This window comes from Crinia signifera, chromosome 6, assembly GCF_055691185.1.
Source record: "Crinia signifera chromosome 6, ASM5569118v1, whole genome shotgun sequence".
Classification (NCBI taxonomy): domain Eukaryota; kingdom Metazoa; phylum Chordata; class Amphibia; order Anura; family Myobatrachidae; genus Crinia; species Crinia signifera.
This window is the reverse complement of record NC_139222.1, coordinates 144,583,600-144,598,417: the sequence shown is the minus strand read 5'-3', so window position 1 is coordinate 144,598,417 and position 14,818 is coordinate 144,583,600. Positions and strand designations below refer to the sequence as shown.

Here is a 14,818-nt window from a genome sequence, read left to right as displayed (position 1 = left end):
GATGCCCGCCGGGCCCTATTCAATGCTGTCTTCCCCGACAGCATTGAGCAGGGTATCTCGGCAGAACGAGCCCGACATCACAAGCTGTCGGGCTCGTTCTGCCGAGAACAGCCGGGAAGTGACGAGCTGCCGGCTGCAACTCGCCTCTTCCCGGCCGCCAACTCGGGGCCACGCCCCCTTTTTGCTCCCTGGCAGGCGGGACATTAAATCCCGCCTGCATGTTCTCGGTCGAGTTGACCGAGAACGGGACTGAGTCACGGCGGTCGAACAAGCTCGACTGCCGTGACCCTGACATTGAATACCCCCCAAAATGTCTTCCACATAGACCCAGCTGCTCTTGCCCTAATTCTTCTGTTCAGCAGCACTCCCCTATTTACACCATAGCAGAGAGGATAATTCCCCCAGACAGCAATTATAACATAATTTGTGCCAAGATAAATCAGTATTGATTACTAATGACACCACAACAAAGGCTCAGGTGGGGTACATGGCATTAAATATTACATAGAGGACAATATTGTGCTTTCAGCATAAAGGACCAAAAAAAAATGTGACTTGTTACCAATAAAATAATGGCACATTATTAGTATAATGGACTACTTAAGACTATGGATTAGATGTATGAAGTACAGTAGGGAGGAGAAGTGATAAAGTGCCTGGTACTTTATCGCCGGCCAAACAGAACCTTACTGTCCCTTTTTAAACCCAGCCTGTAACTTAACAGTCATGAGCTGATTGGCCGGTGATAAAGTACCAGGCACTTTATCATTTCTCCTCCCTTATCACTGCTTCATATGTGTACCCCTATGAGGCTTAAACATTGGCATATCTTGGTTACATTTGGGTTTTTGTGTGCACAAGTTGGGGTATTTACACTGTATGTTACAGTTCTGGTTAAAACTTCCCAGATAATTGAATTGGTGATCACAGTGTGAATTGGGGCTATTATCTTAAAAAAAAAAGAAAAGATTGTGAATGTTCAACTATACTCTGTAAAACGCTGCAGAACATGAAGGGCTTTTTTTAAAACATCCACACTCCTCCAGTGGCTAATGCGGTTCTTGTAGTGCTCAAGTTCAGGGTTTATCAAATTTGGTTCATAGGACACCTGTATTCCTTGGTTCCTGTATTCCAGACTACCTGTGTTCTTTTAAAAATGAATTAATTAATACACCTGTGCAAAACTAGGAGATTGGGAAAACATGAACTGTTAGGGGTCATGAGAACATGAGAACACGGTTTGATTAACACTTCTGTGGCTAATTTTTTTCTTAAAAAAAGAAAACCCTTTACTAGACTGTTCTGGTAACAGATCTACACCAGGGCCTCCCAATCATTACCATGGTTCTCTTTCAACAGGTTTTTCAGCTACAGCATCTTTGAACAGTAGGTAAACTTCAATATAAATGCAGTTCTGTCCTTCATATTTATTTAAATATATTACAAAGGACACCCTAAAAGTATAAAAAGTAACTACATGTTGGGAATTATGCAAGGAAGTGGTTCCTAACCTTTTTTCTCTCCCGTACCCCTTGATTAGGCTTTTCATTGATGAGTACCCTTCCTCTCAAATTGAAATATAGACAGTACTTATGAGTGGAGTGGAAGTGAGCGGTATGCGTATCCTTATGCATATCCTTATATTAAGGAGTAGCGGACAGGAATCGTGCCCTTCTGTGTCTGGCCGCTGGTTGTGTATTGTCCCCAGGGTTCACACTAACACCTGTAGGATTAATGCCGCTGCTTCTTCCACCCGTGTCAGTGCAGGGCAGATGATCGCTGATGTCTGAGGGCAGCATGGGTAGCTCCTATTGGATTGCTGGTCAGGCAAAAGCACCAGGTGATGCTGATGATGCTGATGACGCTGAAGACAGAACTGTAAAGGTGGGTATACACAGATAGATTTTGCAAAAGATGTGGGCGTTCCCGATCGATCGTAAAGACCAATCGTTCAAATCGTTCCGTGTTTTGGAACGATATGGCCAGCGATGCGCGCACCCGCCAGTCGTTAGTAGAGGTCGCTGATCTTCCCTGCATGCAGAAAGATCAGCGACCAATCGCTAACGATGTGCACAATCGTTTTGGTAATCGTTTCTTCACTGTCCAATTTGGGTTTGGCTGACGACTAGGAAACCACTCCCCTCCTCCATTACGTCAACCTGTCCCACCCTGGCTGCGTGGAGAGGAGCACCGCATGGTGAAGGAGGGAGCAGCGCGTAAAAAACTGTTTGCCACCGCGATGTAAGTAGCTTTCTGCCCACCAATGTTGTACACACACTGCAGCCCTTGTGTATGTAGCTGCTGCTGCCCACCAATGTTGTACACACTGCACCCCTTGTGTATGTAGCTGCCGCTGGCCACCAATGTTGTACACACTGCACCCCTTGTGTATGTAGCTGCCGCTGCCCACCAATGTTGTACACACTGCACCCCTTGTGTATGTAGCTGCTGCTGCCCACCAATGTTGTACACACTGCACCCCCTGTGTATGTAGCTGCTGCTGGCCACCAATGTTGTACACACTGCACCCCTTGTGTATGTAGCTGCTGCTGCCCACCAATGTTGTACACACTGCACCCCCTGTGTATGTAGCTGCTGCTGGCCACCAATGTTGTACACACTGCACCCCTTGTGTATGTAGCTGCTGCTGCCCACCAATGTTGTACACACTGCACCCCTTGTGTATGTAGCTGCCGCTGGCCACCAATGTTGTACACACTGCACCCCTTGTGTATGTAGCTGCCGCTGCCCACCAATGTTGTACACACTGCACCCCTTGTGTATGTAGCTGCTGCTGCCCACCAATGTTGTACACACTGCACCCCCTGTGTATGTAGCTGCTGCTGGCCACCAATGTTGTACACACTGCACCCCTTGTGTATGTAGCTGCTGCCCACCAAACACCTCATTTATTGCGAACAATCCAAAATACTAAAACTGAACTGAAGTAACAGCAAAATAACATTTATTTAGTAAGCAAAAGCATGATATGGTGTACAACTACATATTTTTGTGAAAACTAACCAGAAAACATAACTTTTTAATTACAGAGACATGACCAGTGAACGGGAGCGGGAGTTCCTTACAGGTTTTTTTGCGATCTATCAGGAACACGAATGCCTATGGAAGGTCAAATCCCGCGACTATGCAAACAAAAATAAGAAAGACCTCGCTATAAAGCACCTCGTGACCTACAGCCTCCAATTCCACGAGGAAGCCTGCCCAAAATGGGTGCGCCGTAAAATCCAGAATGTGCGCACAGTCTTTCTAAAGGAGCACAAGAAAATTGCTGCATCGCGGTCTTCAGGTGCTGGTGCCCAGGACGTGTACCTAACCAATCTGTGGTACTACGACCAATTAAAATTCGTCCTAGAACAGGATCCAGAGCGGCCATCAAGAATGCTTTTGGTCAAGGAGGTGCCAACAGATGATACAGAAGATAATGGGGATAATTCAGCCAGTGATTTGGTAAGTTGACTGCAACAAAAGCCCACAATTCACAACTCTATTAGTGTAGGCACTCCTCCTGCCATGGCACTGCACCAACACCATTAAAATATGCCAAGTACTGCTCGCGGACAGCTTTAGCCCGTGCACTCCCTGTCTCATGGAGGGCAGGTGCTCCAACAGAGGCAATATTCGACACTTCCTCTGGTTGATTGGGATCATCGACCATGTTGATGGCAGTTTGTTGTTGCATTGCTTTGCGTCGCAAGTAGTTGTGCAACACACAACATGCCAGCACAACCCAGTCGATTTTATCAATCCGCAAGTTAATTGCCGTGTGTAGCACACGGAAGCGGTTGCTCAGAATCCCAAAAGTGTTCTCAACAACACGCCTAGCCCTCGACAGTCTATAATTAAAGATTCGCTGTTGAGGTGTCAGCCCCCTTTGAGCATATGGCTTCAACAGATGTTCGTGTAGAGCAAATGCTTCATCAGCCACAAAAACATAATTTAAGCCATGTTTGGTATCAGGCACAGTTGGCAACCTTAGCCTATTAGACATCATGCGCTCATAAAACTCAGTTCTTTTAAAGGATCCCCCATCCGAAGCGCGTCCATTTTTCCCAACATCCACAAAAATAAATTCATAGTTTGCATTTACCACCGCCATCAGTACAATACTGAAGTATCCTTTATAATTGAAATAATAAGATCCTGAGTGTGCAGGCGGTGTGATGCGAATGTGCTTCCCATCTATTGCTCCCCCGCAGTTTGGAAAGTTCCAACGCCGATCAAACTCGTTGGCAATTAAAGTCCAGTCCTCTGTGCTGGATGGAAACTGTGAACACATCAAAAAATGAAAAAGAGATTAATATAATTTTTGTACTTTCAACAGGCTTCCACACCGGATCTGGAACAACTCGCATCCCCTGTTCTCTCCAGCCCTACCGAAACATCCACAGGCGTCGCCTCCAATGCTGGAAGTGATAGCTCAACTACCAGAAGAAGGTACAGACGTCAGGATGCAACGGCCAAATCGACTACTGATCAAAATGCAGTTCTACTACAGAAAGTCGAGCAAGTTTTAAACAAGGAACCCGATTATTTTGCGAATTTTGCAACTCATGTTGGTGGTGCATTACGCAAGATGGATCCTGACCAACAGGTTGAATTCGAACGAATTGTATATGATTTGCTGTACCGTGGCAGGAACAAACGCCTCAAACCAGAAACAGGTGTTTGCGATTACACTATGCCTCCCCCTAGTGTAGGCCACCCAAGGTCATACCTAACCCCTCCAAACATTGGTGAACCTCCATGTGCGGTGCTGAACGCCACGCCTGTTCAGCATGACCCCAGTATAACATACCAAGCCAGTGCTGGAATGGTCGCCTCCAGATTACACATAAGTAGCCCACCCCCCACCTATCCCCGTACAGTGACGCCCACCGGCCCAGAACTGCATGAACCAGGTAGAACATACCAGTCCAATGCAGGAATGGTCAATGCCCCATTCCACATGACTAGCCCACCCCCCACCTATCCCCGTACAGTGACGCCCACCGGCCCAGACCTGCATGACCCAGGTAAAACATACCAGTCCAATGCAGGAATGGTCACTGCTCCATTCCACATGACTAGCCCACCCCCCACCTATCCCCGCACAGTGATGGCCAGGCCAGAGCAGAATCAACCTGCAAACTCATTTCCCTCGACCTCATTTGACGTCATCTATAGTGCATTGCAGGACTGCAATGATGACGGCAAAAATGTGGTTCAACTGTAACATTTTTGTGGTTTCCACTAATGGCTTCAATATGATACTTCATGGGTCCTCAAACTGCGGCCCTCCTGATGTTGTGAAACTTCAAATCCCAGCATGCCTTGTCACAGTTTTAACACTCCCTTAAAGCAAAACTGTGGCAAGGCATGCTGGGATTTGTAGTTTCACAACATCTGAAGGGCTGCAGTTTGATGACCCATGTGATACTTGAATACCACCATCCATCTTTGATTAAACATTCAGCTTCCCTTTCATAGTTAATGATGTGTGATGCAGTGCTTGTTGCACTGGTGGTCTATTGTTTTGTCTCTCGTGTTTGGGACACATTTGTCTCGGTTGCTTGCTACGCACCACACTATTTAACATCAACTCCATACCTTCTTCGATAGTGTGTGAATGAAAATGGAGGTCCTTAACATTTTTCACATACATGGCTCACTTTTAATTTATTTTGCCACTTAAAAATCATGTGACATGTTTTATTTTATTCTTGATAATCCAAAAGCAGCAATATGTTTTGCGTAATGTGCACCGGTGTACAAATTAAAATAAAAAAAAAGTTTGGCACCTGAGTATATTGTATGTGTTATTTACGCTTACCTTAAAGTACTGAGACTTCAGGACTTCCACAATAGCCTGGCAAGTTTCAGGGATAATCCTCCCCAATGCCTGAGGTGAGATCAGGGAGCCAAACTTCAGATCAGCCAGGGATCTTCCTGTGGCAAGGTACCTCAGGGTGACGACCAGTCTCTCCTCCGCAGAAATTGCCGCCCTCATATTAGTGCTCTCTTTCTGGATGATCGGAGTGACCAGACGTAGCAATTCCTGAAACGTGTCCTCATCCATTCGCAGAAAATTCCGGTAGTCACAGGGGTGGGTACCTCGGATCTCCACCAGGAGAGACATGTGGGACTGAGTGTCCCTCCTCAGTAGCCATTCCTTGGTCCAACAGGATCTCGCCTGCCTCCTCCTTCGGGCTGGATCCCTACGTTTCAGCATGAGATATGCGTAGCACAACGCAAGCTGGTATTGATAGGAATCCATAATGTGAGCAAAACAGGCCAAAATCACACTTTGCTAACAAAAGCAAAAGCACTGCAGTAGCTGGATAAATCCGGTCTCTCCAACAACAATACTGCTGTGAGGTAGAATGGAGGATGCTTGTCTACCCCGTTAAGTCACACCCATTATTCCGCCCATTATTTATAATTCAAAGGACACTAGATCAATCGTCTGTGTTTTAAGAGAAACGACCAACGATATCGACTCGCTAACGATCGGTCGTTTGTCCCAAATCGTTAGGTGAATCGTTTCACTTTGTCATGAAATCGTTGGTTCAGGAGTTCAGACCGAATCGTTAGCGAGATCGAATCGTTGGACACATCTATCCATGTATACCCACCTTAAGTGACACAACATAGTTCTTCTCCATGGCAATGGGTCTTCTTCTGCCATCAAAATACTTTTTTTCATCTTCCGCCATTACCAATATTATTTTCAAGTACCCCCAACTGGTATGCAGAGTACCCCCAGGGGTAAGGGATGATAATATAACTAGATCTAATTCTAAACTCAAAACAAAATACTAAATTACTTTTTAAACCTAAGGGATGATAATAAAACTAGATCTAATTCTAAACTCAAAACAAAATACTAAATTACTTTCTAAACCTTTTACAACTATAATTGCCCTCCTTCAACTATGTCGATTTGTTACTACCGAGTAGTTTTTATCGCTGTTTCCATTTGTAAAGGGCAACGGACTATCCAGAGCACTGTAAGAAACTAAAAATCAATCAATAAATAAAAACCTTTCTAACTATAAATGCAAAAAGAACAAAAGAAAATAAATTATTTCCAGGCCAATAAATACAGACACTGCTGTTGTTATAAAACACCAAACATAATAAATGAGACAACATTTTTGGCAAAGAGCACTTTATCACATGTTGTAATGTGAATGGACTCAAAAGGAGCAATGATCCCGGTGTCAACCAGCAGTTCACAATGTCCTATACATGTGGTGCAGGCGTAATTGTGATCACATGGACAGGACGCAGAGTACCCTGACGTAAGAAATCTGTACAAAGGCAGGGGCTTTTAAATGTATTTGAATTTGTATTAAAGAGCAATTTCTACAAGTGGCACCTATTCTGTATCTCTCCTATATCCCATACTACAGAATATGATTCCATATGTAACCATATAACAGTTTGTATGTTCTTATGTTGGTCTGTGACTTTGGTGATTTATTTTTACCATGCATTCTGTTGGACGGGTTAGAACAAATGTAACAATATATGCCAATACTGAATACAGTTTTATACAGGGCCGGCGCCACCACTAGGCAAATCTAGGCATTTGCCTAGGGCGCCGGCCACTGGAGGGCGGCATTTTGTGCCGCCTGGTTACCTGTCCTACGGCGCTGTGTATTTAAATCTGGCGGCGGAGGCAGCGGGGGTCCCTGCAGTCCATTAAAAATCATGAGCGCTATCCGCCGGGCTATGCGGAAGCGCTTCTAGTGTGAAAACTCTGGCAGCACGCTGATTGGCTGAGATCAGCGTGCGCCGTGCTGCCAGAGTTTTCACACTAGAAGCGCTTCCGCATAGCCCGGCGGATAGCGCTCGTGATTTCTAATGGACTGCAGGGACCCCCGCTGCCTCCGCCGCCAGATTTAAATACACAGCGCCGCAGGACAGGTACCCCCCCCCCCCCCGGCACCGGGGCGCCCCCACCCCGACTCGCCTGGGGCGCTCCGGTGCCTTGCACCGGCCCTGGTTTTATAAGATACATTGATGACTATTTATTAAAGGGAGAAAAGCCTCCTAGCTGGTGGACAGACCCTAATGGCTTCATCCTATATACTGTACTTCATGATTTATTGACGGTGTCGGTTACACTTTGCATCGGACATCCTTTTACTTTTAAGTACACAGGAAAAACAAATTACATTTTTCTTTTTTTATATTATTAATATTGCATAAAAGCTTATTTTGCTATGTTAAAAGGGTATTCCATTTTTGATACTATAGTAAATATTTTTATTTTTTTTATTTTGCAATCTCTTTATTACTTTGTGGAACTAATGACCACTCAACTGAATGTAAAAATTTGTAAATAAAAAAACAATTCCTACATATGGGATCGCTCTGCTTTCAAAGCGAAGCAACACGGAGATCTACTCCATTATACAGCAGCAGTACCCTAGCACATTCAGCTGTGTGAGCTAGAGATTTCAATTAGCAAAAAGTGTAGGTATCCTGGGAACATTACCCTATACATCTATATCTAAACCATTGTAAACCATTGTTAAGGGAACATTTTCAATGAGAAAAAGTTTCATTCTTGGACTTCATCCCTAAAGATTGTAAGCTTGCAGCAGGGCCCTCTAACTTCCAAGTCTGTCTATCGTTACCCAGTTTGTTTTATCACTGTCTACCATTGTAAAGTGCAACGGAATCTGCTGCGCTATATAATAAACTGTAAATAAATAAATCATCCAAAGATCTCCGAATCAGAGGCGTAACTCTGAGAGGCAATGGAGTTACCTGCCACCTGGCTCCTGCTCCCAAGGGGGCACCTCTCCTCCCCTGCAAGTTTGAATCAGTTCATTGAAAGCTGTCAATATTGCTTCTGTGGCTGCCTCTCCCTCCTAGCAGGACCATAGACATCACATTTAAACATAATATAGATATCATACATACATACATACATACACACACATGCATACATATATTTATATAAGGTGCTGTGTGTGTGTGTTTGGGGGGGCACCAATATTTATCTTGCCTCCGGGCAACTGGGACAAACTTACACCACTGCTCCGAATTATATTTAAAATCTCTTCTCTGTCTGCGTTAATGGAGGGCTTGCACAAACTGGTGATCAGTGGTCCCTATGGTATAATTTATACCGTGGTCTTGACACAAGAGTTGAAGAATCAGGTAAGGAAGTAGAACATTCTCGCTTTTTCTGATGCCCATGTCCCATAATCTGCTTTGTTAAAGAATCCATGTAAATGTGTATTGATTACAATAACAATTTATTTGTATGTAATAAAAAGTTAGTACTGTATATACACAAAGAATAACAAGAGGCATCATTGCCTGGAAGAACTGGATAATCCCCTTAGCACACAAGTAAAACTATAATGTACTGTAATAAAGGCTCTGCAGAGCTGCAAATGCCTGAACCATACATGCAGCAATTATCACTTGGGCTAAGACAAGTTCAGGATGACCTGGACATTTACAATGAATTGTGTGTAGCAGAGAGCAGATGGATTGCATAGTGATTAACCCCTTCTCCCGAACTAATGTGACGGAACAGAGTGGAAGCAGGCATATACTCACCCGAAACACACAGCATACAGTCATGTTAGCTGCAGTAAGTCCTGTGGAAGTTTAATGATATATTGCCTAACTACAATAATTAAACATGGTATAAGGATCTGTTCTAGTGTTGATGAACATGACCTCCATGACAGATAGAAAGGGTCATTTACACAATTTAACCATTTTCTATAATGTAAAAGGTGCACAACTCAATTTTCTGATGTTAAAGTCCACTTCAGCAGATGAATAGAGATCAATAGTCACTTGTAACCTCGAACAAAAATTTTCAGAATCTGCAGGAGGAATCTTGTGTAAAAAGAACATCATTACCAATGTTTTTGACCGCTACCTGAGGACACAGCATTAGATCTACTGCGCTGGTCCATTGGACACCTGAGCAAATCTCAGGATATCAAGGATGTCTGTCAAAATTATGCTAACAGTGCTAGTGATACTGCATTCCAAGAAAGTAGCCATTGGCAAGCACAGAGAACAGGCCGACATGTCTCCATTTTTTGGAACTCTCCTTGTCTTCACCAACAACTGCCAGCAGCAAGTCAAGTATGCTGCAGTTTTTTGGCACTGCGTGAATATCGAATTAGCATCCACCTTTAAATTGGCCCCAGAAGGAATGTTGTCCTGAGAGTTATGAAAACGGCCATCCCCTCCAAATACTGTCCACTCAGTAGTCCTATCTTCCCTTACATCCATGATAAACCTTAGGTACCTACTTATATGATACTGTTCTATTTTGTGGTGCCCTGTTCTTTGATAAGTTCTCTGGTGCAAATATATTCTCTATAGAAGCTTTGGTAGTTGTACACATACCGTAAGTGCTTTTTACAAGACAAGCATAAAGGGTATTATTCTGGTTCACTCTCAGAGGCGAATTCCTTCTCACATGGACAAAAATATCTGCACATGTTATATTTGTCCATTTGAGATAGAATGTGCCTGTGAGAGTGAACCAGAATAATGTATATATTTGTACTGTATAGCCATATATACACACATATACTCGTTAAATTAAATAATGGAGTAGAGTAAATATGGAACAGACCATGGAAACATGCCTTTTATTCACATAAATGCTGATTCCTGCCAACTTTAATCGTGTTTGGGATACCTCCGGAAATCATAATATTAATAATATATTCTCATCTGATCAATACATGCGACTGATATTTATAGTGAAACATCTAAGAATAGGGTGGATTTTCCCTTTAAGGTTTAGCTATGGGATTGTCCTCATTTGTAACCTGACCGAGCTGAGGAGCACATGGAACTAAGCTAAGTCTTATCACCACTAAAGCAACCTAACACCCTCTACACAGAACTGGAGCTGTTCTATAAATACGGAGATGCTTCTGTGTGGTGGTCAAGGTCTCACAATCCTTCCCACAAGTCTGAAAATACTCAGCCACAAGTTGGAAATGCAATAAATCAAATTAAACCCTCAACAAAATTTAGTTACCATGGTTGAGCAATAAGGATGTTTCCAGCAGAGATAAGTATGTGTCTATGAGATAAACTGATGCATTCTAATTAATATGGAAAAAGAAAATCTCTGTCTACCTCTCTCTATACATATGTATGTGTGTGTGTGTGTGTGTGTGTGTGTGTATATATATATATATATATATATATATATATAGTAAGTAGCGCACGGCGGCACTTCATCAGGAACAACAATTCCTGATGCAGTTGTTCCTGATGAAGATGTGATTCTAATACATCGAAAACGTTTGGACATTTACCTGCGTTGTGTTATTCATTTATTCACTGAGTGCCGCCGCGCTCTACTTACTACATATTGGCCCGACTGGGTTCTTTTGGAGGGCACCAGTACCAGCTTATGTCATTTACCAGGTGTGCTGCCTATTGGAGTGTAAATATATATATATATATATATATATATATATAATATATATATATAAAATAGTTGTAGGTTTGGCACTCCAATTATAACATGTGTAGCTGTGGCCAGTGCCTTCACAGGAGATGGAATAGGGATGTGGTGTTGCGGCACTCCAAGCCAATAATAAAGAACTGAACTTCACGCCAGGATTAGACAAAGTTTCAATTTTAAGATACATTTTCATCAGGTAACCTGAAATGTTGTCTAATCCTGGTGTGAAGTTCAGTTCTTTATAATTGACTTGTTATGCCACACCACCGCGTCTCTCTCTCTATATATATATATAATCGGATAAAACAATTTTGTAGAAATCTCTCTCTCTCGCTCTCTATATATAAATAGACGTACACCTTGACAAAGGGGTATCCAGTCCCCGAAACGTCGGTCACCTTTAAATAAACACTTGTTGTTAAACCCTCGAAGTGCCACTGCCTGCTTGGATATTCATATATATATATATATATATATATATATATATAGATAGATAGATAGATAGAGACGCACACATTTATGTTATAAGAACTCTTTTATTCAAAGAAATGTTGGTATTTGGGTTTTTTGCTTGATGATCACATGATTACTCTTTAAAAATGAAGTTATACTACTGTAGCTGCTGAGCAATGTTCCCTCTAATTTTACAAAGGCTGTGTGCGGCAAAAGATATTGGCTGTGCAACTTTGGAAGGAAATAAAAAATTTTGTGCGTCAGTTACATATATAACTGGAAAATGATGTTCAGCATTTGTGTTAACTTTACTTTAAAATGATATTAAACATTCAAAACACAACACACAATGTAGTTTATGGGTCAAACACATTAATTGAGTCCACAACTGCAAAAAGGGGACCACTGCTGCTTTGTGCGCTCATTTGTACTGTCTGTGCGCGTGCTCGGCAGGTTGTGTGCGCGCGCACATGCGCACAGCTTAGAGGGAACACTGCTGCTGAGTGTTAAGCTGGCCATACACATGCGATTTTGGCAAATTTCACCCAATTCCGATGGATCGGGCCTAGACATTGGGTAAAAAAAGTGTCCAAATTGTATGTGTCTGACATCCAATGCGCATCCCTGTGCGCATCAGTTGGATATTGAACCTGCAGCACATAAATCAGCATTGAAGCCGTCAGTGCACATTGTGGCTACTATTTAGCACCTGCAAGATATCGGATTTCTCTTGAACTCCCCTGGCAGCTCCCCGGGAGTCCTTCCGTGCTATATTTACATGCGATAAACTGCATGGCATGTAAAAGGGGTACATCAAGTGCCAAATTGGATGGAAGGACTCCTGGGGAATTCAAGGGAAATCGAATGTGACTTGAGACACGACACACCAATGTATGGGGGCATTTACTTGTCTGCTGAGAAAAACCCATTGTCAGGCATGTATTAAACATTGGACTTTGCAAGTTTATCTGTGTAGAGGTTTGTCGGAAAAAACATTGTTAGGGATTTTTTTTTTCATTCAAGAACGAACTAAACCCCGTAGCTTGACATATGTTCAGTATCTAACATATAGCAATAAGCTTAACTTACTGATGCTTATTAATGTAGTGTAGCTTATGTCATCTATAGATGACAGCAATTGTGACTTGGCAAAGTCTTTCTGCAAAGTCCCCACTGGGATTAATGTACAGATGTCTGTCAAACACTCATTAGTCAGCTACTTGTCACCAGCAGAGTTAGGTTGCCGGCATCACAGCAGAAGAGGAAGAAGACAGTGTTGGACTTAACTTGACAGGTAAGTAATGGTAAATTTCAGTGTCATATTCGGAAGTACTACAGTAATACTAAACAAAATATGGCAATGGGATTTGGTAACATTGTCAAATGGAACCCTTGGTTTTTGCCCCATCTGGGAGATAATACAGATCAGAGTCTCATTCAGTAATTTTACAAGTAACCACCAGCAAATCCTCTGTGTAACCTACATACACCTATTGACACTTTTGACCACAGCGCCTAAAATGCTGAATTATATTTATATATATACATATACTTAAAGAGGTTGAGTAAAGCCGGCACTCCAAGGCTCTGTAGTCAATATACTGTACTGTACCCAATGCCCTCCCTAAGTAAACTACAGATGGGTTGCACTCAGATGTCTTTAGAAATAGAGACAGAGATCTGTTGTCATCAACGTTTCGACAATAAAGATCTCAAAACTTTGATAATAACAGGTCTCCGTCTCTATTTCTTAAGACACCTGAGTGCCGCCCATCTGCATGATTTACTTGACGAGGTATATAGACTCTTATATAGGCTGAATAGAGTAAGCCAGGGGTTCCCAATCTTTTTTGAATCACGGCACATTAGAGTATCAGAATTTTTTCACAACACCCCAAGGCCAAAAAAAAAAAAAAATTAGATTGGGTTAATATGTAATTCTTAGGGTCAGTTATGTGTTAAAGGGCAGGATTTTGCTTCTGTTTGTACACATTTTATGAATAGCAGCCACCAGCATTGCTTTTGATCAAAAATAATTAACCATTAATAATTTGAGTTGGTCCTGGACCACCAATCCAGCACCCACCCCTGCATGTGTCCCGAGGCACCCCAGGGAGCCACTGCACACAGTTTTGGAACCACTGGAGTAAGTTATCCAACTCACAGATTCTTGGGTCCTGCGATCACATTGCTGTATTATGGGAAGTACGGATGGTGTAATGGTTAGCATTACTGCCTCACAGCACTGAGGTCATGGGTTCGATTTTTTTTAACTGCTTATCACAGCGTATTTGCTAGCTGGTGGCTTTAGGCTTTTATTGAGTGTGTAAGGGTCCCACACAAATCACAGTAGTGTATGGGGGCCTTTACAGTCTTGAAACATTTTCTGCTTCATATCTATATTTTTAAACCCTGAAAACCCAAATAAATCAGAGTAGTGTATGAATATATCCATTTCATTGCCCCCTTCACTGTAACAGGCTTGCGTACACCTCACAATGCTTAATTTTACCTGGCCTTAAGAAAAAGCACAGTAAATCAATAGGCCTCAGTTACTCACTCCTATTCCAAGAAATGTTTGGCTTATTCTGTAGCGACTCCCCTAGAGGCATCTGCATTTGAGGGTGGCATTGCATTGACAAGCACCTCCTCCCCCATAGGCTAAAAGCAGTCCTGGACATTAACAAAATATAAGAGGAGGTGGTGAAGGGGAGGAAGGGAGCACAATAGTGTATGTCATGCCTAACAAGCAGGTTGAGGCTGTAGTGGGATGTGTTTATATGAGAGCTGGCTGTAACCAGCCAGTACACACAGAGCCCTCTTATTACAGAGATGAGAAGGGGAGAATGTGTGGTATAGTAGAGATATATATCAAGAGTCCACAACTGTAAA

General features: G+C 42.7%; 2 protein-coding genes across 3 annotated transcripts in view; one reads left to right on the top strand and one right to left on the bottom strand.

Annotated features, from left to right (window-relative positions):
- Window positions 1-14,818, bottom strand: part of WNK4 (WNK lysine deficient protein kinase 4) — a 176,940-nt gene that overhangs the window by 109,486 nt on the left and 52,636 nt on the right. The window lies entirely within an intron of this gene.
- Window positions 3,428-5,661, top strand: LOC146008338 (uncharacterized). The gene is made up of 2 exons (XM_083147521.1): window positions 3,428-3,468; window positions 4,343-5,661. The coding sequence occupies exon 2, from the start codon at window positions 4,595-4,597 to the stop codon at window positions 5,231-5,233; it is 639 nt and encodes a 212-aa protein (XP_083003647.1). The 5' UTR covers window positions 3,428-3,468; window positions 4,343-4,594; the 3' UTR covers window positions 5,234-5,661.

Coding starts and splice junctions, on each gene's coding strand:
- LOC146008338 (XM_083147521.1), top strand. CDS start 4,595: ATGGATCCTGACCAACAGGTTGAATTCGAACGAATTGTATATGATTTG.